This window comes from Pistacia vera, unplaced genomic scaffold (assembly GCF_008641045.1).
Source record: "Pistacia vera cultivar Batoury unplaced genomic scaffold, PisVer_v2 Contig849, whole genome shotgun sequence".
Classification (NCBI taxonomy): Eukaryota; Viridiplantae; Streptophyta; class Magnoliopsida; order Sapindales; family Anacardiaceae; genus Pistacia; species Pistacia vera.
Window position 1 is genome coordinate 454,255 of NW_022196722.1, and position 25,292 is coordinate 479,546.

The 25,292-nt window shown below is 35.4% G+C and overlaps 4 protein-coding genes across 4 annotated transcripts in view; all 4 read right to left on the minus strand.

Moving 5' to 3' along the window:
* Positions 1–4,110: 4,110 nt before the first annotated feature.
* On the minus strand, positions 4,111–5,227 carry LOC116118573 (probable E3 ubiquitin-protein ligase XERICO). Its single transcript, XM_031404559.1, has one exon. It carries the CDS (start codon positions 4,625–4,627, stop codon positions 4,196–4,198), a length of 432 nt encoding a protein of 143 aa, XP_031260419.1. The 5' UTR covers positions 4,628–5,227; the 3' UTR covers positions 4,111–4,195.
* Positions 5,228–5,579: 352 nt separating this feature from the next.
* Positions 5,580–10,247, minus strand: LOC116118604. The gene is made up of 15 exons (XM_031404593.1): positions 9,913–10,247; positions 9,251–9,343; positions 9,008–9,119; positions 8,717–8,869; positions 7,631–7,735; positions 7,390–7,473; positions 7,195–7,310; positions 6,970–7,071; positions 6,768–6,881; positions 6,609–6,665; positions 6,457–6,523; positions 6,293–6,346; positions 6,118–6,192; positions 5,988–6,023; positions 5,580–5,846 (listed from the first exon to the last, which is right to left on the minus strand). The coding sequence occupies exons 2-15, from the start codon at positions 9,310–9,312 to the stop codon at positions 5,733–5,735; spliced, it is 1,251 nt and encodes a 416-aa protein (XP_031260453.1). The 5' UTR covers positions 9,313–9,343; positions 9,913–10,247; the 3' UTR covers positions 5,580–5,732.
* A 5,512-nt stretch (positions 10,248–15,759) lies between these two features.
* On the minus strand, positions 15,760–19,846 carry LOC116118539 (chloroplast sensor kinase, chloroplastic-like). Its single transcript, XM_031404517.1, has 9 exons — positions 19,335–19,846; positions 19,074–19,235; positions 18,675–18,965; positions 18,194–18,259; positions 18,012–18,080; positions 17,821–17,913; positions 17,246–17,472; positions 16,827–17,100; positions 15,760–16,244 (listed from the first exon to the last, which is right to left on the minus strand). The coding sequence occupies exons 1-9, from the start codon at positions 19,737–19,739 to the stop codon at positions 16,014–16,016; spliced, it is 1,818 nt and encodes a 605-aa protein (XP_031260377.1). The 5' UTR covers positions 19,740–19,846; the 3' UTR covers positions 15,760–16,013.
* Positions 19,847–24,967: 5,121 nt separating this feature from the next.
* Positions 24,968–25,292, minus strand: part of LOC116118582 (GDSL esterase/lipase At3g26430-like) — a 7,925-nt gene continuing 7,600 nt past the window's right edge. The window contains exon 5 of the mRNA XM_031404571.1: positions 24,968–25,231. Within this exon, the coding sequence (XP_031260431.1) occupies positions 24,968–25,231 (264 nt within the window). The remainder of the gene's footprint in view (positions 25,232–25,292) is intronic.

Here is a 25,292-nt window from a genome sequence, read left to right on the forward strand (position 1 = left end):
ACAACCATTTTTGGTTGTACTTTTATTCTTTTTCTTTTCATTTTTTAATTGAAGAAATTCCACAGGTCAAACAGCATTTGCTCTAGTAATGGATGTCACGTCCATCTTTGCACACCCAAGTCTTGGATTTGTTTAAGTGGTTGCAGATTTNAAAGGTTTATTTGATTAAAGATACAAAGTTTAAAATTGCATTTCTTTGAATGTCGGATGCCATACCAGAGGACAACCATTTTTGGTTGTACTTTTATTCTTTTTCTTTTCATTTTTTAATTGAAGAAATTCCACAGGTCAAACAGCATTTGCTCTAGTAATGGATGTCACGTCCATCTTTGCACACCCAAGTCTTGGATTTGTTTAAGTGGTTGCAGATTTTTCTAATTTGTATTGGACTAATTTTGCTGTCATAAAGTTATTGGTGGTGTACTCCTAACTTATCATAATTAACTAATGTGAGCTTTTGTCTAACCTATAATACACTTTTATAACTCCTGATTATTTTTGTTAGAAGTTTTTATTCATGACAGCTCTTAGTGACTCGCTCCATGGTTGCTTTTAAGTCAAATGATGTAAGAAAAATGCAATATCCCTATCTTGTTAAGTGATTTCACAAAGAATCGATTTCCTCTCTGGCAGTAGAGGTGGCAATGTGATAGAGCTTTTCACGTCTGGAAAGGATGGGGATTGATACCTTGACTGGAGCCCACCATCAGGCGGAATCGGAGGAACCATTAACATAAGACTTCATCTTCTGTAAGCAATTAAGGATTGGACTTTTCAAGCAAGAAGTGTGTTCACATAAACTAGAGCAGGGCATGAGAAAAGAGAAGCATGACTGCATTTTATTGCTGATTTCAAGTTAAAACTCGGTTTCCACGTTCCTCATGATCACTAAAGCTTCATTTTTTGTTTGGGTTGAAGCACTGTTACACATAAAACTATATAATGATTTCATGTTATTAGTTGTGTCAGTTGTTCACTCTGTTTGATTATGAAAACAGAGCCTTTCCCATGCCAATTATTATTCTCAAGAACACGGTACTTAAAATCTTGAGCTTTCCCATCGGTTTCAAACTCGTTCTATGAATCACATTGGAATTACAAAGAAATGCAGAACCCAGAAATTAATCTTGGAGCTTTGTTGTGAGTTTTGAGGAAAACATCAATTATAGCTATGGTTATGATCAGCAGACGTATGCCGTGCATCAAGACAATTATGGGACGAAAAATGAATATCAGACTCGTCCTTCAGGCATGTCCCTTCACAGTTCTCAAAGCTCCTCATGTTCAGTGGAAACAATACTCCTCATCTGGACGTTTGGCATGGCAAATACAACACCCAAATGGTTATATATAATGGTCACAATATGCATAATCATGGTGGGTGATCCGCCATACGAGAAACGTGTCATGCCTCAGGCCAGCAAATTGCCACCTCCAGTGGCTACAATGCCCCTCAGTTCTCTCACACTCTTGTATCTAACAACATCAAGACGAATGCTGAATACCAGACATGCAATACTAACACTGTAAAATTGAAGGTGCACACCCAAAGCAACGGGATTCAAAATGGTGCCTACCAGTAGTGGAAGAATCTGTAAGCAAGAGCACTAGATCAGTCCAAGATAGCCATATTTATCCAAATAAAACTTCTGGTGTTTTCTCTTTTCCAGTGTACTAAAACCTCTGCATGATATTGTAAAAGTTATAATTATGTGGTTAGTGATGTACTTATCAAAACGTGCATTTGCAGCTTAATAAGCAAAATACATAAATAAATTTACAAACATCTTCCAGCAGTTAATTCAGAAGTGAAGTTGTCTTAAATCTCTTTTCATTCAGTGCAATTAACGAGAGAATTTGCTATCCGGTTTTAGTACAGTAAAAATCAAGTCTACTTCATGTACCCATGCCATTCGTAAGGACTGAGGTCATGCTTGGCATGACATGACATGATGAAATTACACCATCTCCATATATTAACTTCAATCTAACTTACCAAGCAACAAATTCTAGAACTGACTGCTGAAGTGACAGGATAAGATCGATATTTTGAGAATGCTTCTTCTGCAAGTTGTCAAATTTATTTTGGATATTCGAATTGCGAATAAATAAAGTAGAAAGTGCTTTAAAAGTTCCTTATTCCCCAATAAGATCACGAGCAGCAAATATAAGGAAACAAATTTGTCCACATTTTTATTCCCGTCCACAAAATTGAATGAAGATCAAATTTGATAACTATAGAAGGAGAGGGTATCAGATTCCATTTATCATTCAGAACTGAGACCTTAAACTATAAATTGCAGTTCATAGTGCTGGTAATATCTAAGATACAACCACTTAAGTTTCAGAGCCAGCACCTTACCCAACAAGGCAATCAAAAAGTTATACAAAATGTTTCACAGCAGCCCTCAGAACCATCACATGAAGCAGTATCAGAATTGGGATACCCCAATTGCTTTGCCGGTTTATCCAGCCATTCAAAAGCCACTGCCAAATAAACATCCTAAAGCTCAGCAATATCCTTATGGTGAAGAGACATTCAATGATGAATATGGGGGTTTCGTACTTGCGAATCCAGTTGCTTTGCCGGTTTATCCAACCATAAGAAAGCCACAACCGCATAGACATCCCGAAGCTCAGTATTCTTATGGTAATGAGACATTCAACGATAAGTATGGGGGTTTCATGCTCGTGAATCCGAGGGGAATTCGTGCGATGCAGTACGAGCAAGCTCCCAATGAGATGCAGTACCAGCAAGCCCCAGTGCATCATGCTAAGGCCAAAGATCATAATCATAAAGTCAAAGAAAACGTTGATTCAGAAGCTGAAGAGTTTATTAAGCTAGAGCATAACAAGTTTAAGATAAACAAGACCATGGAAAATTTCGATTATTGAAGCTGATGCCTGAGAAGTTCTGTTTACAGAAGGTCATAGTATTGAGCCATCAATAATCTAGGTGATATAGATCATGGTTATTTTGTGTGCCAATACAAAATTACCATGCTAAATAAGGCATCAAAGCTCCTTTTGTAGCATTTGAATTTAAGTTCTATACAATATTTGTCTATGATTTCTTAAATAACCATATAGGGTTAACTTGTATTTTGTTTATGCTCGCCTCTCCTGCAAAATTTGATTACATGTATTATAGTTTATACAAACAGTACTCCATGTCCTTGTATTTCAATTTCAGATTATTCCTGTATAGCTCTCTGTCATGGCATGCGGAACAATCTAACCACTAAATAATATATTGAGAAAATCCCATGCTAAATGAACTTTAAGTTCTCATGCTTTCAAGGCTTTGAGTATCATTTTCATTTCCTAGTTTAATCCACAAAGAATTAGAACCCTTTTGATCTAAAGGTTAGTGGCCAATGATAATATATTTAAGCAGCTTCGGGGCCCCAGAGTGCGGCTCTCTGTCCACAACTCAACTAATCAACCATTGATCTTAATATATTAAATTAATTAACAGGACTCCAAGATTTAAAAGTTGTATTTAATTTGAGAGCAAGACTTTGCACCTCATATTGGTTTCCCCACTAGCTTCTTCTGATTCTTCTTTAGAGTTCGAGTCTTGTCTTTGGAGAATTATGGCTTTTTACACTAACATCATATCGCTGAGAATCTAAGAAGAGTCCTACTCCCTGTGTTAAGTAACCATATAGTGGATTTCTGTTAACCGTTCTGTTGGGGCGATGGGCAAAAACTAAGTTTAGTTAGCACGGTTTCAAAGATTGTTACAAGAAGAAACATTTTTTGTAATGGAGATTTCAAAACGAGGTTTCCTAGTTTTCAGAAGTACAGGCCCATCAATAAACATAAAAATGGCAGCTTTTTCAGAAATTTTCATGGATTACATTGACACTTCTAAAGATACTTATCCACAAAGGGTTTTTGCATTACACCAATAAAGGGACTCTAGTAAGAAGATGAACTACACAAAACAAGTATGTAGAAACTTTGAAACACTTCAATCTCTTCATTCTTTTATTATTGCATCTTCTTGTACTTGTTGGTACACATTGTTAACAGACACAATATAGCAAAAGGGAAAGCTTTAAACTCAACTTTCTCCAATTTGCACAAAAATTAAACATGAAGAGAGAAAAAAAAGAAGAACGTACAGGAAACTGTAAAGTACAAATATTGTTTCCTACAAAACTCAACCCACTAAATAACTGATAATATATTAGAGAATAGATCGACAAAGAGGACAAGTAGTGTGATTATTATCAAACCATTTGTCTAAACAACCTTTGTGGAAGAAATGCTTGCAGGACAATTCACTCACCTCCTCATCAGCTTCAAATCCATTTAAACAAACACAACAATCCACTGTAACACTGCTACCAACACTAGTATTCCTATTATTTCTTCCAATACACAAAGACTTGAACTGTGTTATTGATATTCTTCTTTCTCTTGCATTCTCTAGTGAGTTAAAGTTACTAAATCCATCACTACTTTCATCCTCTAGATTTGAAGGATTACTCCATGTACCACCCATCACTTGAATCACAGATCTCACCATGTTTTTCAACAAAGCCACTGATAAAACCGTGTTCATTACTAGCACAGGTAGCATCCCTTCGGCTGCACTAGGAAAATTTGAAAGCCCCATCTTCTTCTTCTTTGTTCTCGAAAACCCAGATAGAAAAAACAAATCTTTACTAAATTTGTTGGAAGAGGTGGGTGGGTATGGATACAGAGAAGGAGAAAACAAAGAAGGAAGCAAGCAATTTACTTCCACAAAACAGTCTGAAAGAAGAATTCACTAACAGAACCCAACTTGGAGTTGAATGATAAATACAGGGGCTAGGTTAACTCTAGTTAAATGGGCTAACCATGGTGGGGTCAGTGGGTACACGTGTAAAGATTGTGATTGATAATGAAGTGAAAAAACACTGGTTGTGCTGGCTTTTCACTGAAACAGGAAGGGTAACTTGCTGGAACCACGTGTCCGTATTGGCTAATGAGGTGGTGCCTCGTGGCAGTGTAATGGACAGTGACCTTTCAGTTTCAGTCCAAACTCAAGAAGTTTCTTGATTACCGGAACCGCGTATGGTATTTGTTCATTCTGCGTTTTAGCCTTCAATTTTGTTCATAATCCCAAAGTAGAATTTATATACTGATCAAATCTAACAGTTCAAAACTAAGACATCAGAGACCCTGACACCAACCAAATTTAATTCGATTTTCTCTGCCCTGTTTTTTCTATATCTGTAGTCGGCAGAACATCACGTTTCCTCAAACTGGCAGCCTGCCATATAAATTTTTAGGCATAATTTTTGTTTTCTCCTGAGGTTGAGTGACATGAGAAAGGCACTGTAAATAATGAATTATCTGTAGAAAAAACTTTTTTCCTGAAACATCTGATTTGTGATGTGATGTGTAGTAGATTCGGAATTGTATCTCAGGGGACACCAGTTGTAGCAGGAATTCTCTGGATGCAGTTGTCCTGAAAATGTAATTTAGGCTGACAGAATTTTGGTCCCAGCCCATGTGATATTAATCCCTCTACCATTTTTACATCATTGTAAACAACCATTCAACTATTGGAAACTGGACATCTATTTTTGTGAATATGAAACTAATGAATTATTTAATTGAATAATGTTACATTCTAATAATGATATTAGAATTCTACAAAATATACTGTGTAACACTCTATAACGATGGGGTTGTGTACAGTCAACATGTACATGGATTGATGAGACGGATGTTTCCTAATGAGCAGTGGAATTGTTAGGATCAATTCCCAGAGCCTTAAAGTAAGTATTTTCAGCAATTGTCATCCGACTTTGAAACATTGTCCATTCTTTTCTACATCTCTCCCTTACCTGCCATCAATTTATATATGAGACACAATTTTCATTTTTCAATACCAATAAAACCAACATGCCCACTTGCATTACAATAATAATAATAATAATAATAATAATAATAAAGACAACTATTTAAGAAAGGTTTTTTTTACATACCCCTTGCCATGGTGCCTTTCCGTTTTGTGTCTCTCCCTATCCAAAGTTAAAAATAACAAGTTCTGTATTTCAGCACAGTAAACATTTAACATTTGAAAACAAATGGAGGGATTGGAGGTAGCCAGATTACCTGGCTCCCAAGTGATGGAACCGTTTGATGAACAATCCACTGTGAATCTACAACCCCTATCTTCTCATGGGCAGGCTGTTTTCAAGTGAAAGTTCAATAATATTAATAACAAGCTTAATTCAAACTTTAGAAGCAGCATGCCTCCAGAGAGAACAATACAAGTCAGTTCACCAACCTCAACACACTTTCTGAGGGCAAAATCAAGACCCCACCCGTGGACTAAGTCATTCTACAATTTACAAAGAAAATTAATAAAATCGTAATAATAACCAACTGGCTAATGAGATAATTGTTGACTAGTTAAGAATTAAATGAAAAAGGGAAGACAACCCTCAATACCTGAATCATATACCAAACACACCGCCAAGCATCTCTAGAAAATACCGGAGCCATGATCTCAACAAATCTGCATGCAATAATTTATCCGATTAGGAAATAGTGGAGTGGAGAGTCAAAGTATATACCATACGAAAATTCAATGCCTGCCATACCCTGCACAGGGAGGTAGATGTGGGTCAGAGCACCAGCCTGGTTTTTCCTCTGTCACTCTTATGAATTCAGCAAAAATGAAATCAAATGTTAATTCATCATTTGATAAAACTATCTATATTATAAGAATATGGGACAATCATCCAATCCTTCATTCTTACTTGTGGACTTCACTATCACCTCTTCTCTTTGTCATCTGCCAAGTCAACCCTTTGTTAGGTTCCAAACCGGGCTGTGAAATCTCCAAACCATGCTTCCTCACTAGTTTTATGTATCTGAAAATTAAATAAATAGGAAATAACAAAGTTGAGTAGACGGCAACTGGACTATCAATAGAAAAGTTATGTTGCATCCGACACTCACTCTTCTGCATTGAAATGCTCAACACCCAGGTCTTCATCCCAGATAAATATGTAGTCATATGCCGCCACAATGTCAGGATGCAAAAACCGCTTTGCATACCACCTAGGACAAAATCCCAGAAAACGAGATTTTAAACATAGAAAATACTCACACGTATTCAAGCCTACAAGTAAAATCTGAAATTAAAGTCATGACTTTAAAATTTTGGAAAGTAGTAATATTCACCATTTAGTCTGCTTCCGAACACTCACATGAATAGCCCTTTTTGACCATTCAAACTCATCCCATTCAGTAGTTCGTCCATCATAATGAAATAGAACAATTGTAAAGTTCTCCGAGAACTGTTTGAGACAGATATTTAGTGTCACAAGCACAAAAAGACGGAGAAAAAAGGCAAGGAGAGGATGAAGGGACACTAACCTTTTTAACTGCTGCATCAATATTATTTTTCTGGTTGTAACCAACAGTGAAGGTAACAAGATACTTTGGTTTGCTCGTCAAATCCTGGATATGCCCATTTTATCAGATATATGTCATTGCCAGCAAAACAATAATATTGAGAAACATCAAGACATCTCCATTGGTGCCTTCTCTGAATTCGCACCCAAAGAATAGAGTGAAAATAAACATTACGTTGCATATGCAAGTGATTTTTACATACCTCATTAGGATTACCCCACAATCTGTGCAAGTAGAAATCTGACTCAGCTGCAACAATTTTTGGTGGTAGTCTTTCTGCACCTCGAGGATTTGTAGGGACCCAAATCTGTGGCAGAGTTAGAAAAGAAGCTCAAAATAGTGGTTCAAAAAATTCTGAACTTTGTACTAAAAGAATTTCTTCAGTATTTGTAAAATAAGACACATTATTTAAGGATGACAAAAGTTATCCAAACTTGATAATAAAACAGACCAAGCATGCAGCAACGAATTTACAAACAAATTTAAAACACTAAAAGCAAGAGTTATCAAATTAATATTGGCAAGATAGGCAGGGCAGTGTATGATTCTTATTTTCCAGTTGGAGAAGTTAAAAGATCAAGCTCCTGGAGATGTCGCTGGTACTAGAGATTAAAGGAATTTTCAAAATCCCGGACACAGTAAGGGCATTGCAACTTCTCAAAGCATAAGTCACCATAGTACCTCCACAAATTATTTCAGCACATCTGATCCCTACCATGGTATATTTTCTTCCAAGGTTAGTTTGTCATCTATGGTGGTGGTGGAAAGACAGGTGCTGTAATTAAAAAATGATCTCTTATTTCAGAAAATAAATCTTTACTATTATAAGAAACTTCAATTTAAATTTCTACTCTATCCTATTTTGACTTCTTTCATGTGCCTACCATCTTCCTGTTGTGCATGCCAACCATGTATAAGCTGTGGCACAATCATAAAATTAGCTGGTAAAGATATGCTCTCAGGGAAGAATTTAAGGGAAAAGAAAAAGGCAATTGCTACTTTTGTGCAGTTAAGATAGCATTTCCAGAGCAGCAGGGTTTACAGGGGACTCAAAGCAAGCAGTTTGTAAGTTTCTATCCAACCCCAAGAAACTATTCTGTTGTAAAACAGAGCAAGAATCTCCGATGCAATTATCAATACTAAACTCAACTAAGTGTAAACCCCAACCAAGCATTTAGAAAGCTCACCAGAGACAAAACTCTGAAATAGCAGTAGGGCCATTGCTATGAAAATATTCAAGTCACGTAAAACCTGTTACCTGGACATCATGTAAAGAAAGATACCATACCTTTGATGTATCATTCAAACTCCCATTGCGAGCTGAGCTTTTATCATTCTTCAAATTCAATGCATTCAAAACGGCTTGGGTTGAAAGGCCTGATCTATGGTCCTCATTATAGGAAAGATCCAAAGTAGGAAGAAGGCTAGACGGGAGATTCAACTGCCAAATTCAGAAAAAATGTATAATGTTACTCATCAGGCTAAAATTAGTCGTACAATTGCAATAACAGGAATATACACGTAAACAAAAAGGAAATTATGAAAGAGTAAAATAAAAGAAATCAAAAGTTCTAAATACCTTAGTTAGTGACAATGTCGGAAAAGATACTCCTATCAAGAAGCCAAAAACTACTCCCACAAATGTTGTTACTATAAGCCTCATACTCTCATTTGGTTTTCTACTAGCCCAACTGCCAACAAGAAACAATATCAAACCAACCACATAGAAAATCCCGGCAAAATTTTTTCCCAAAAAGAAATAATAAAAGCAAAAATATAAGCAAACTCTTTTAGTGAAATAAGACATCGAAAAGAACTAAACCTGCGTGCCGCGTTTCCCATTCTATTTACAATCTTCTGACTTTCAAAAGAGCTTCTGAGCATCGTCTCTATCTCACACCTACTCTCTTCTCAACTAAATCCAACATACCAAATTCATGTTATTGAAATGAAAAAAAAAAATTCCATCATGATTATAGTATCACAGTCGTACAAAAAGAAAGACTTCAAAAAGTAACTAATTGAAGAATCTATACTCAACCGATCAACCAGCAGGAACTCCTCAAACACAAAAAATAAACCAAACCAAAACACAAGCAATCATGTGCTCCCTCCACAAAATCCTCTACAAGCAACTCTTAACTCTACTAATCAAGCTAAAACATGTGCTGAATTTGACAAAACGACAGGATCATGAAGAAACAAACGAACCAACACCAACCAAGAAACCCATTCAAACCTTAATTTCAGAGCTTTATAATCACGTAACCATGTGCCTCTTTTTTGACTCAAAACCAAAACCTTAATTAAATCACAAAAATACGAATCCCCAGTGCACACACACAACATAACTGTCCTTTCTTACATTAAAAGAAAATGAACAATTGAATCAACCATCACTTTTTTAATATATCGTTTTAATCACGAAAAAATAGTGAAACCCCACAAAACAGAAAGAAGTTATTGAACTGCACTAAAACGTACCTGATGAATGAATATGAATAAGATCTGTTGAACATAAAACAGTAAAAGAAAATCACGAGAAACCCTCTTGAATCGGAGTTATAAAAGGGAGGTAAAAGAGCGTGATGGTTGTGTATAAAACGTGAGGAAGAGCAAGGATTGAATAATGAAGTCAAAGTTTGGCAAGAAGATCTTGAGTAATTTATGAGAATAATCTCCCTGTTTGAGTATTCATAAAATTTCCCGAAAGAGAAAAAAAGAGTTAACACAAATGGGAATTGTAAGAGTAAATTGAAATGTGACAGCTGTGAAGTTTCATCGGCATTTTAACGCAACATTTAAAGTTGTGCCACCTACTCTTTTGATTATTCAAAATGTCTAACACTTAAGATAAAATGGTAACATGTCATCCATAGACCAATAAAATAAAATCACAGAGAGTTAGGCAACCTACTATTACATGATGAATGTATGGTCAGTTATTACGCCAATCACGACCCTAACTAAGTTTTAATACTTCAAATTTTTATATACGTAATTAGATATTCCACGTGCTTCAAATTCATTCAAAATACACGTATTGATTGAGTAAATTCCATGGTATTGGACTTTGAATTCAATAATGTTGATGTGGCAGTGGCACATTGGATCTGAAGGCTGCGGCAACTTGGACTATAATTTTTCAAAACAAAAATATAACAAGTCACGCGTTAGAAAACACCGTGAATCTTCACCATTTCATAATTCCCACATTACACAACTTATAGTTTAGTATCTTTAGATTGAAGTTTTCGAGTTCTTATTTCTAAAATCTCAAACCTTTTTCAATTTATTTAAAAATAAGAAAAGTCTCTTTTCTCTCGTTGCAGACTAGTTAGCTTATTTTCAATTAAAAAAAAAAAAAAGTACAGTAGTAGGTGCGAGACCTAGTCATGCTAAAGGCGGCTCAAATCGCAATAATTTCCCAACCAACACAACAAGTTTTTCTTTCCTACTTTTAGTTTTATCCTATCACCCAAACCTCTTCTTCTTAAACAAATCGAAAATCTAATTGAAAAAATAAAATAAAAAATACTCCAATATAAGAGTAATACTAGCCTTACAAAGAGGCATGCAAAGAGTCAAATCAAACCCTTGAAATTTATAATTGCCTCTTTCTCTCTCTCTCTCTTTTTCCCTTCTTTCAAGGGCTGGATTTGACTCTTTGTATGACTCTTTGTATGCCTCTTTGTAAGGGTAGTATTACTCCCAATATAAAGCCCTCATTATTAATCTTAATTCTCCAAATGTCTTTTGTTTTAATGTTAAACTATCAATCTTGTATAATTTAATATTATATATTAAAAACATATCATTTGTTGTTTTATTAAGAGTATAATTTAATTTTTAAGAGATTTTTAATTTTGGGTTAATTATATAAGATCATCTCCAAATGACTCTTTATATGACTCAAACTCTTTATTATAAATAGTTTATCCATACAAACAAGAGTATCTTTAAAATATAAAATTGAGAGTGAGTTTGACTCTCCACATTTAGAGAGTCAAATTTCACTCTCTATCATAATTTTAATTAATAAACTACAACTTTCTATGCATTTTATTTATTAATTCTCTCTCCTATTAAGTCTCTTTCTTAAAAATAAAGAGCATCTTCATTAAATTTAAAGAGTCTATTGGATTTAAATAAAACTTGTGTTCTTTATATTTTAAAATTAATAAAGATGCTCTTTATTTATATGAAAGATACTCTTTAAAATAAATAGCATAATTGGAGATGCTTTAATTTCATCTTTTTTTCACAATGAACTAAAAAATCTTTTATTTTCTCAATAATTAAGTGATCTCCGTAAGGACCAAGAATCATGGAATGGGAGTGATTGATGCTTACCATCAATAATTAAATTCATGTTATTTCCTTTCAATCAATATTATTTCCTTTCAATCAATTTGTGCTAGAATTATCCGATTATAATTTTCTTTTTTTGTAATCATGGGTTATTGCCTATTCCATCAAAAGCTATTAAGCTATTTAATAGCTTGAGGCCAAGAATGAATATTATCTTATTAGTATTATCTTCAACCTTGTGTTGATTTGGAGTTGTGATTTTTCTTGAATTAAATCAAGTAAGGAGGCCTAGGATCCCTTGAAGTGTCCTACAAAATTCCATCATAGGTAGAGTACGCAAGAACGATCCTTGTTCTCTACCCATTCATAAACCCGTTACAAGGTCACAAACTCTGGCACGTAACAATCTCATAGGTAACACATATTTTATGTAGATGAAATTAACATTAACTTTATCAATAATGTTTTACTTATGATTAAGTCATACAAATAAACAAAAATTGGACAAAATTTATGTAAAATGACTACTCTGTTATTTGTTTTTTGTCTGTTTGTATGACTCAGTTGTAAGCATAACAATTTAGAGTTGAGCAATTTCAGGTACCCTGCATTTTTCGGGGAAACCGGAACTGCACAGTGCAGGTTCCCAAAAAAGGAAATCAGAACCTATAATGCAGGTTCCGGTTCCTTACTCGGGTACCCTGTAAAAAATCAATACCCCCCTATTAGTTTAAAAAATGACAAAAATACCTTAAAAGTTTACAAATATTCCCCTAACAAATTAAGAAAACATACATTTAATAGTTTTCAACTTTTGATTACTCATTCATTTGTATCAAATATAACTCATAAATTCTATAATCTTTAGGCAATACTTAAATTCAATCAATTCATCACAATTCACATAAAATTTCTCAATCAAAGCCAAAACACAAACAGGTTCCAAGCTGGGTACCCGGTTCAAGTTCTTTTCCCAGGTTTCTGTTCTAGAACCTGTAGGAACCGGAATCAGAATCTGAACCGCATAGTGTTGGTTCCAATAAAATGGAACCGGAATCTACTCGCATAGTATTGGTTCTGAGTAGGTTCCAATTCTATCTGCAGGTTTCAGTTCTACCAGCTACCCGTGCTCATCCCTACATAGCATTGCTCTAACTTTATTTAAGGGGTGACTACTTTAACACAAATCTTTAACTTAAAATAAGACACAAATTAATTACCATACATCTAAATCTAATCATGGTTCATATAAACTTGATTAAAAAGAGTTTACATATTATTCGCATTCAATTATTTTACTACTTATATAATAAAAAACAAGTACTCAAAAAATTCCTGGATCATCAACCTAACTAAAAAAAAACCTAAATAGTTTTTTTTTTCTTTTTTTCAAATTTCTCATAAAACTTTTATATTCTATTGAATTAAATGAAGAAAAATTCTTCTCTTACAACATTACACCAATAGACTCGGGTTTCTACTCATAACAAAAGAAATTAATTCTCAATTTCGTGGCTATGATGAATCTGATTATTTCTCACTCAAAATACAAGTCCAATAGTATTTGAAAATTCCATATGAAAGATAACAAGTATCTTAAAGTTAGCCTCAAAAGAGCAATGTTTCAGAATGCTGGTGCGTTGCAGTCCAGAATGGTGCAGTATGATGTGTGATGTTGATTGTTTTTAGTTATGCAGATTTTTAGTTGTGCAGCTCAGAATGCTGGTGAATTGCAGCTCAGAATGGTGCAGTATGATATGTGCTGTTGGTTGTTTTATTTATGCAGATTTTTAGTTGCGCAGCTCAGAATGATGCAGTGTGATGTGTGAGGTTTTTTTTTTTTTTTGTTGTTGTGCTGATGAGTTGCGGTTAATTGTCTTTTAGTTGTGCTGAAATTTAAGCAAAAGAGTTGCAATTGGAGTCTGATAGCAGTGCAGCCCTGTGCAGAGTTTTTTTTTTTTTTTATGAAGGTTTACAAAGATTACATATACAGTTTAGTTACAATTTAGTTGCAGTTTAGCTGAGATTGCAAGATGGTTTATTAGTTCTTGATGAAGTTTTACAGTGAAGCAAAGGCAATGAAGGAAAAGAAAGATTGAAAGAAAACCAAAGGCCAACAAGTATGGGGTCTGATTTGAGGGGAATGTTGTCTAGTTTTGGAGAGGAGCTTGGTTTGAGGGGGAATGTTGCCCAGAGCTGATTTTGCAAAGCTGTAGTTCTGAAGTGCTGGCCCTGTAAAACTTAAGCACTTGTTTGTTGCTGTAAAGAAACCGTGTCGTTTGACACCTCATTAAGTACTCCAGCTTCCTTCATCGTCGTCACTCACTCATGTGTGCTGTATATAAAAGAGTGAGGCGTTGAATTGTATTCTACTCTCACTTAGAAAAGAAATACAAAAGTTCTTTCTAGAAATTCTGCGAGGGTAGCTAATTTGTGTCTTATTTTAAGTCAATAATTTATGTTACAGTAGTCTAACTATTATTTAAGTTTTATACTAAAGAGTAAAATTAACGTAGAGTTATTGGGTGGATAAGTGGTTGGGCAAAGACTCTTGGATATATTACTCAAGCAGTCTTGAGTTCGGGTCACCTCGATTACTAATAGGGATGGTTATTAAAGAGTATACATGGTTGTTAATTTCAGGGTCTTGAGGGATTAGTCGAGGTGTGTGCAAACTGGCTCGGATACCCCTGATCACAGGGAAAAAAAAAATGTTATCTTCTATTACTCTTTGGATGAATTTGGTTCAAGGATATTTAGCATTAATCTAGTAATGTCAACTTATATTACTTACATTACCATGTTTGACTGCAAAGTAATAAAAAATTATGGTAATCTTTCAAAACCAATAATATATGTAGTAATCTGAATACCACTATTTTCTTAAGTATTTTAAGATTACTTGGTAATCTTAATTTTGTTATAATTTTACTCCAAACTATTAAATATTTGGACAATATACCCTTGTTCTTACCACAATTTACAAGAATACTCATAAACTATTTTATCCTTATACATAAAAATTTTGAGACGTTATCACCCTTGAACTTGAACCAAATTACCTAAGATAGATGGTCGGATCTGGCCACCACCGCCAGCCGTCATTGTTGGTCATCAACCGACCGGATCTGACCAATCGTGCGTCGATCTAGCCGTTTTTTGCCAGATGTAACTTGACCGTTAACGGCCAAATGGTCATGGATTTGACAGTTAACAGCCAGATGGCCATGGATCTGACTGTTTTCGGCTAGAATGGATATGACTGTTTTCGGCTAGATCCATGATCATTGATCTGACAGGAAACGGCTAGATCGATGTACGACTGATCATACCCAACCAATCGTGCACTGTTCAAGCCACAGACGATGGTGGTGGCCAACGACGAAGAGTGGCTTTGATGGGTAGGGTTTTTTTGGTTAAAATTTAAACTTTTATTATAGTTAGGGTGTTTTAGCAAAATCTCAAATGTAGGAGGTTAAAAAATAATCTAAATAATAATAATATTAAAAAAAAGGCAATAAAGTAATCTATATAACATATCACTAATTTATTCCAATTACCCAAACATATTTAATATAACATTTTTAGTAATTTTCAAAGTAATTTATCTTTCTATTAATATAATATTTTCAATAATATAATATTCCTTAATCAATCTCACAATTTTTTAGTATTCACTAAAACAAAAGATGGGAGCTAGTGATAATATCATAATCATTGCCAATTTTCGTTTTTATTTTTTTGAACAAGTGGCCCGTGGGCCAATCCACTTCCTACTTTGCTTGAATAGCATCCCTTATGAACCGGATGCGGTGGCAGATTTTCGCCTAGAATCAAGTGAGAATTCATTGGGTCTTCTTTTTTTTGTCTTCAATTGGGTTCGTTGGATCTTAAAGTAAAGTTCCAGCTTCCCGCTAATATTAGGTGCAGGAACAATCCATCCAATCCTAAATAAATTTCTGAAATAATGTGTTGGTTAAGGGCTACATCATCTTTTTTATATCCTCTTTATGTAAAACCTTTTTATGTACAAAGATGATGCTATAACAATTCATTAAGTTATATGGCTTCCAATCAAACCTAAAACTTGTTATTTACAACTGTCATATACAGTAAGAATACAACATATAGACAAGAATCTAATAGAATTTGGTACAAGAAGACATTTAGCTTCAAAATTTATACTAACCTGCGCTCATCCGGATTTATTCTGTTGAATAAGAGCATCTACACATACTCCCCTTTCTCGCTATGCCTCATAAGCAACACCTTTTTTAATCAGATAATGCAGCAAAAGAAGGAAGCCAGAGTTCTACACGTGTTCCACCAGATCCTAGGGCAGCATCTGAAGTACGAGGTGATATGACACGGATAACACATCCATAACTTTCAAGTAGCTCACGAGCTACAGTCAGTCCAGCAACAAAGTTCCATGTCATATTGTCTTCAACCATGTTTTCCGAGAAGAGTTCTACCCCAAAAGGTGTGAGTGAATGCATCTGTGTCTGTGTACAAGGCCACCAACAAATAACTTTAATAGACAGAAGGACCAAATTGGATCTGCACATAAATAAGGTAGGTCTACAGGAACAAGCTTATATCTGTGCTCATGAGCATGGTATCTTTATGCCAGGAAATCATTTACAAGCTCAATTCTTAATTAAAAACTCATAATCCCGAGACTGACATTGCGAATGAATCTACAATCATTGTTAGCGATTTACTATTTGCATTTTCTATTAAAAGAGCATTACCTATAAAAGCCTCCACCAAATATAAGAAATGATTCTTAAGATACAGACAAAATCAAAATTTCTTTTGGAAGTCTTAAAAACTTACTGGACCAAAAGCAAATTCTCTATCCCACTAAAAGTTTACACATTCTGCAAAGTTTTGGTTCCTTGGACATTGAAATGATATTTTAGTATATAACTTAAAGCCTTGCAACATTCGCATCCCAATGAAAATGGGGAGATATGACCAAGGCATGTTATGTTCTAAATAAAAAATACTCCACAGATATCCACAATCTCTAATTTGAAATATAGAAGCAATATTTTGAGTAGAGGAGAGTTCGCCATTATTACCATATAGTGCATATCTGGCCCATCATCATCAATTACTACTAGAGCACCACCTGCTGGAGCTGCAGCAGACACAATTTCAACCTTTCCCCCAACATTGGTACGCAATAATGCTCCCTCAATTAAGTTGCTCAAAGCCTGACGCAAAGCCGGTTCTTCAACAGCAACTTGCAAAGATTGCGAGCGTTCACTTAGTTCCACCACACGTTGCTGCATATGAGCAAGAGGTATCACCGCCTCAACCAAATCCACCAACACATCAGAAACATTGCATGGTCTTCCTGACGTGAAGAAGAGCATAAGCAAAAAGATATAATTTTAAATTTGAAAACAGATTAAATTAAATATTTCAAATTATCTGCATGCTGCAAAATCAAATCAGGCTAGGTGACGAAAATCAAAATTTTCATTCAAAAACTTACCTAATTCCATGTTGTTTTAAAGGAGCAAGGGCCAGAGGTGGCATGGGCATTTCTAAATCATGGGTTGTCGAACTTAGAAATAATGGTTTACCAGAATTTTGCAATTTACTGCTGGAACTATCACTTCCAATCTTATCAGATAGTTGAGACCTGATTGACTCAAGATGGGCAAATGTAGAATTGTGCATTTTCTTCAAACTTTCTTCATTATAGTGCACAATATTAGCCTAAAGATTACCACAAAAATGTCAGATAAATAATCTTAACAAAATTTCTGCTAAAGAATTAAAGTAAATACTACAACGTGAAGTTAATTCAAGTTAGCTTCAAAGTTCCAATTTCATCAGCTATCACATTTGAATTGATGATTTCAACAATATCAGAATTTGATGACTGGAAAACAGAAAGCCCTCAAAGCTATAAGAAAAATTAACGAAGAGAATGAATTTGAAAAAAACATCCTTGACAGAATAATATTATGTTGAAAAAAGAAATCCATGCAGATGAAGATTAAAGAAGTCAATTTTCTGACTTTGTTTGAGATAGTGTGATAGAGAATGGGGGTCATGTATTACCTTTGTCAAGTGAACAGCATCCTGGAGTTCTTGAAGGGTATCTCTTATACGATCACCTTCCACTTTAATATTTTCAACAATATCATAAGAAATCTGCGCGAACAAGTTTTCACTCTTACTTTTTAATTGAAAAAAAAAAAATCACAAAGAAATTTAAAAAGAAAAATCCCAGGTGACAAAAGTGCACAAACCTCACTTCTTTTCAACTGAAGGGATAACATGTTACTTAAAGTCTGAATGCTCGAAAGTGGACCACGAATCTGTGAGATTATAAAGACAGGGATACCACAATAACTACACTAAACAAGTGCAGCACCAATAAAAAAGGAGAAGAAGAAAAAGAAAGAAACAAAAAGTAAGCGAGAAATATTACTTGCTCAACCAGATTATTCATCCTCAAATTATTTTGCCATGAGGATTGCTGAAGTAACATTGATTTCTGAGGAAAAAAGAGCAAGGATGTCATATTTTTAAATGAATAAAAACTGTGCAAAATACGAAACAAGGAAAACATTGTAATAAACATCAATCTATAAAAAATTTGAAGGTAAAATATATTATTTCTCTCCAAAGCAAGCACATAAACTATATGCTATATACTGTTATACTATCAGTTTAGCATCGCAATACTGTTATACTATCAGTTTAGAATGACAGTAAGGATGTAAGCTAAAGGAGCATGGTCATAAGTAGCACACATTCAACATATGATCATGATGTCAATGAAAAGATCATATGAACTGCATTGCCAACTAAAAGAAAGCAAGCATCAATCTGGTATTGATTTAACAAACAAGCACTACATATAAACAGCTATTTTACAAAGTTCCTACGATTTAACCACCGTAATCTACCTGATCCATAACATATGCCATGGCAAGAGACCGACATATATTAACTGCATTCAATTTCTGTTCAGCCGTAAACTTATACATTCTCATTCTCTCATTATCAAAAGTCTCAATTTCCCACGATTTCGTATTTGAACCAGGAGGCAGTGCATAGGCTTCTTCAGGTGACAAGCTCGGAATCAAGTCACCCCCTTCACTCTCCATCATTTTTAGCTCCGCAACCAAGAATCCCACCACAAATGGTTGCTTTACCAACGGGAAAACCACGGCCCCTTGTTCAGGCACAACTTGTACCTAAATTTTGAATACAGCACTTTAAGTTACCAATTGTCAGAAATAGTAACTACCTTGACTTTCACTAACCGAAAAGCAAGGTTTTTTTTAATAACTGATTGATCATACTTGTTTACTAGAGAGTGCAGCTTCGGCAGCACGTAATCCGGTTGGCACGCTAAAATTGCCAACCAATATCACAATGTCGTTTGCGTTCACACCAGGATAACTAACCACACGCCGCAGCTCTAGTCGGTCCATCACATAACTACCAGCTGGCCTCACATAAACCTGAACACTTGTGTTTTTTTTAAAGTTAATTAATTTCACAATTTAAAAAAAAAAAAATGTGTGAATAAATAGAAGAAGCAAATAGAGAGACGAACTGACGGAGACGATTGCATCGGAATCAACAATCCTTCGAAAGAGGTCGAGCTGTTCGACACAAAGTTTCTGAAAATCCGGACTAGGTAGAACCAAATTAGAGGTCTTCTGGTCATCCTCGATTCTCTGAAGGAACTCGACGGGAGACGTTGATATTCGGCGAATAGCAGAGGCAATAGCGGAAGCGGAGGTCACCGTAAGAGCATCTCTACCAGGCTCATCGTCGGAGACCGTGCGTGTGACGTGGCGGAGGGAGGTACTGTTGGTGGTAAGAGAAGAAGAGGGGGCAAATAGTGGTTTAGACTTGAGAGACGAGTGGAATTTGTTAGAATTGGGGGAGTAGAGGAAATTACAAGTGTGAGTGTTAGGGTTTGAAAGAAGAGATTGGGGAGTAACTGCAGAGAGGAGCATTGTATTGTATGTGGAAATTGTTGATGAAAAGGAAGTGGATGGTCTTGAAAGGGGAGTAACAAATTGTCATTTCATAAAGGCTTTGCTTGTCTCCCTCTAATTTACATTTTACAAGATAAAGAAAACTAAACATGATAGAACAGATTATAACCACTTTTTTTTTTTAATTACTTCTAGTATCTAATTCTTATTTCCTCTTATTCATGTATTTATAATGTTATCCAAGAAGTCTCTATTTTAAGTTTATGACCATTTTCTAGCTTTTACAATTCAAAAGCTATTTTTTGGGGATTAATAAAAATAAAAAAAATATTAGAAATAAAATGTTTAAAATTGATCAATGGAGTTGCTGATTAGTCGTCGACGTCGAACATGCTAGGGGTATGTGGGTCAACACCACTAGTCATTTAGCAATTTATGCAATGGTTTCGGAGATAGGGTGTGCAAAAGAACCGATCGAAATTGGAATCGATATGTACCTGGGGTTTTGGTGCCTATTCCTACTCAGAAGATCGGTTCCGGTTCCACCACTGCTGGAACCAAAATTGAGATCCAGACCAAAGCAAAACAAATACACTACCCACAGTCCCACATGTCTTACTCAAATTAAAAACCTATATATATATATTTTTTTTTTTTTGTGAAAAGAAGAAACAGAGGGTCAAATGAAAAACAGAGTTGATTGGGTTGATTGGTTCTCTAACAAATATGCTAAGGTATGACAAGAAGTAATAACAAAAAACAAAATGCACTTTTCCCAATTGGTACGAACGTGTAAGACAAAGGAACGACCTTTTATTGTTTTACAAAGTTGCTCAGATGCACGCTCCTCGTAGCACGACATCGTTCCACATGATCGTACATGCTTCTGTCCAAAATGAAGTCAAGTCGCTCGCAACGACACGACCAAGTAGCACTCCCGTTCCATTCAAGTCAAAAGTCAAAGTACTCAGAATTCAAACATTTCGCGCCTTTGATGAATCTTGGAAGTCAAGCCTTGAAGATTAAATTGAAGTTCATGTATCTAAAGTGGAATGACCATTCCTCGTGGTGGAATGACCGTTCCTGGCAGAACGTCATCATTTCCAGGAACTCATGCATGTTTTTGGAATTTTTATGGATTTGTAAGGAGCCAATAGACCGATCGTTCTCCGTGGTAGAATGACCGTTAGCGATGGTGGTACAACCGTTCGTGATGGTGGAATGATCATTCCAAAAACCCTAAAGATATACGAAGTGATCGTTGGTGTTAGGAACGACCATTCGCGATGGTGGAACACTCGTTCCTCTGTGTCTATAGGCTTTTCAAAGTTGCATTAAATGCAGCAACGACTCTTTGCTTCAAAGGGAAGAGATGAGCAATAAATAGGACATTTTATTGCAAAGAAACAGAGAGAGAGAATATCAGAGATACAAAGTCATATAAAAAACATTCTCGCAAAATCCCTTGAGCTAAAAATCCAAATCAAAACATCACTCTCTTGTACTCATTTGAAAACCTTTGAGAGTATTGTTCTTGTTATGTGTTTAAGCCTAGTTTAAGAAGCAAATTTTCACATACTTTTATTCATACATTTTATGGGCGAAATCCTGTCAAACTAGTGCTTTTGGTGCAATCTGATTCTAGTGTTACTTCAAGGAGGTTGTCTTGAAAAAATAGATGTAGGAGGCTTGTGGATAGAGCTTCGAATCACTATAAAACTTTGAGCATTTTTCCTCTCTCAACTCAGTCAAGTTGCTTGCAACGACATGACCAAGCAGCATGCCTATTCCATTTAAGTTAAAAGTCAAAGTACTCAGAATTCAAACATTTCTCGCCTTTGACGAATATCGGAAGTCAAGCCTTGAAGATTAAATTGAAGTTCATGTATCTAAAGTGGAACGATTGTTCCTTGTGGTGGAATGACTGTACCTACTTAGAGATCGTTCTTGGTAGAACGTCATCGTTCCAGGAAGTCGTGCATGTTTTTTGGAATTTTAATGGATTTATAAGGAGCCAATAGACTGATTGCTCTCCGCAGTGGAATGACTGTGAGCGATGGTGGTATGACCGTTCGTGATGGTGGAATGATTATCATAGAAACCCTAAAGCTATACGAATGACTGTTGGTGTTAGGAACGACAATTTGCAATGGTGGAACACTGTGTCTATAGGCTTTTCAGATTTGCATTAAATGCAACAATGACTCTTTGATTCAAAGGGAAGTAATGAGCAATAAATAGAGCATTTTATTGCAAAGAAACAAAGAGAGACAATATCAGAGATACAAAGTCATATAAAAAACATTTTCACAAAATCCCTTGAGCTAAAAATCCAAATAAAAATCATCACTCTCTTGTACTCATTTGAAAACTAGAACTGATTCTGATTCCTACTCGGAACTAGTCCTCATAGGATTGGTTCCGATTCTCAAAAATTGGAATCGGTACTATGCGGTTTCGATTTCGGTTCCATCATTGCTAGAACCAGAACTGAGATCCACACCAACGCAAAACAAATACACCCATATGCATGTCCTCGCCGCACGACATCATTCCACATGATCGTGCATGCTTCTGTTTAAAATGAAGTCAAGTCACTCGCAACGACACCACCAAACAACATGCCTGTTCCATTCAAGTCAAAAGTTAAAGTACTTAGAATTCAAACATTTCTCGCCTTTGACGAATCTTGGAAGTCAAGCCTTGAAGATTAAATTGAAGTTCATGTATCTAAAGTGGAACAATCGTTCCTCATGGTGAAATGACCATTTCTACTTAGAGATCGTTCTTGGCAGAACGTCATCGTTCCAGGAAGTCGTGCATGTTTTTGGAATTTTAATGGATTTGTAAAGAGCCAATAGACTGATCGCTCTCCGCAGTGGAATGACCGTGAGCGATGGTGGTATGACCGTTCGTGATGGTGGAATGATTATCCTAGAAACCCTAAAGCTATACGAAGTGACCGTTGGTGTTAGGAATGACGGTTCGCAATGGTGGAATACTGTAATGACTGCTTTCTACTCGTATTCTCATAAAATATATATAGTAAAATACATGTAAAATAACATAAAAAGTATCTCATAAAATATGCATAAAAAGTTGGGCCCAAATTTTTCTTTTATTAAACATATATATTCTTTGTACAAAACTCATATCATATACAAAACTATGAACAATAAGGTGGACAGTGTAGCCCTTTCCCCTCGCTTGCCGACATCCATCCGACTGTGTCCTCATCTAGATCCTGCAAAAACATAGGAAACAACGGGGTGAGCACAAAACAATGCTCAGTAAGTAAATCCTCTACTCATTTATCCTTGTAACTCTTTCTCCTCAATTCTTTCCTTATAATTCTTGTTTACTCTCTCTGCTTTCTCTTTCGGTTTCTCTATCTCTGTTTCTCTTTCTTAAAACTCTTTTCTACAAACTCTCTTTAGTAAGTCACGACCCCATCTTACAGGAGGCACGGTTGGGACTCGCTCCCACTCTCTGTGACTTCTACTCATTCTAGCCGATCGGACTCGGTTATGCATGGATTCGGAACCCTTGGCCATGTGAGTACATAATCTCTCTCTCAGGTAAACTCGGGTATAGCCCTCATCCGCATGCACTCTCACGAGCTATACCACTTCTCTCTCATACTCATGCTGCTCTCTCAAGGTGGCGTACATGCGGGAATACTCTACCCATTACTCACAGGTTCTCCATCGCACAACCTACTCTATTCTCTTGTCTAGCACTACTTTCTCTTTGATTTCTAGTGCTCATTCTCTCTCATTCTCTTTACTTTTAGAGTAGCTTATACTCAATTTCTCTACTATCTTCTGTCTTCTCTAGTGCATAATTAATGCATATAGATGACTCATGCTCATTAATGCACTTATGGGATGCAATGATGCCATGAGCAAAAATTAAGGCTTTCTACTCTTACTGATGCTTCTCTTGAGCATTTCATCATACAATTCATGTACATATAAAGCTCTACTTTAACTATAACTTTTCTCTTTTCTTTAATCATCCAAAATGGGAAAGAGGCTCCCTTATACTCTCTAATTTCCCTGTCAAAGGAAAACACTTTTATAAGTTTGCTCAAAACTTCATTCCACTTCAATCAAACTCAACCCAACATCAAGTAATCTCAACACTTCTCATATTTAAGTATATGCAATAACAAGCATAAATAACATCCATCTCATCTCAATTGATATAATGAATACACATTCATACATAAATCTCCACTCAAAGGAGTTCTTAAATCTCACTTGGGTTGGATTTACTTACTTTGTGAGGAAAATGGCTTCTTTAGCACTTCTCCTTCCCTTTTGAATCTTGTCTCCTCTCTACAACTTTAAACAATACAACAACATAAGACTCTAGCCAAAACATAAGAAAATTCTCATCTAAAGCAAGAATCCTTACCTTAGGATGCTTTAGATTAAACTTCTACAAAAAAAAACTACTCAAAAAGTCCTTAGAAATCCTTGGAATATTGAAAGAAATTTGAGAGGAAAATAGAGAATGGAAGAGGCGGTGGAAATGGATGAAATGAAGGGTTCTCTACACTTAACCATTTTTAGCTCAACTTATACACAAACATCCCCATTTTGCCCTTGCTCTTTCTTAGAAATTCCATTCATATCCTTTGATTCCTTACAATCACACCCCCATACTAACATATTCTCCATGAAATTTCCTTACATTTTACTCCCCACTTTTCCTGCTAATTAGGGATAGAATGGTCAAATTGCCTTAAGGAACAAAATATCTAAAACTTAATAACACTTTTCAGCCGACCCGTCGCCGCGACGAAGACAAATCCTTCACCGCGGCGAAACACTCCAACAGCTACTCCATGAGCTGCAGCACCTCTTTGCCAAGTTTTCATAATTTTTAGGGCAACCACTCAACCAAACCAATACATCCATTCAACCAAGGACCAACCAAACAAAAATAACAACATATAAACTTACTTGAATCTGAACTAATAAACATTTAAGCAATACACCGAATCTTAACTACGTACCTCAAGTGGGGCGTTACAGATTCCAGCCAACTAATTTTTTTTTTCAGATATTTTTCTTTTTTCTACAATTTTTCAGTTTTTTTCCTCGTTTGGGGAAATTATATTTTTTATAATTTCATAACATATATACAATTTTAATGAAATATTACTTTGTAATTTTATAAATATTTAATTAATATATTATTATCACTTTTAAAAATAATATATACAATTTTAAACTTATTTAGAAACACACATACTTTAAAAGTGAAATCTCCATTGCAATTATAGGAAATGAAGATAGTGGGTTTAAAAAGCTAATTCCCAAGTTGGTGAAGGTAATGTTGTCCCTTTGAGCTATTATGGACAATTGTATAAGAGTTACACATTTTCTTAGTCCTTTCATGTGTCCACCTTTGGCAAGACCCAATACCTTTGTTATAGCATCTTCTCTCAAATTACTTGGCGTAGGCAAATATGAATCATTATCAATTTCTTGTAACTTTTCCTATGAATGCAAATAACAAAACATTAGGATGTTCTAATTATATATATATATATATATATAT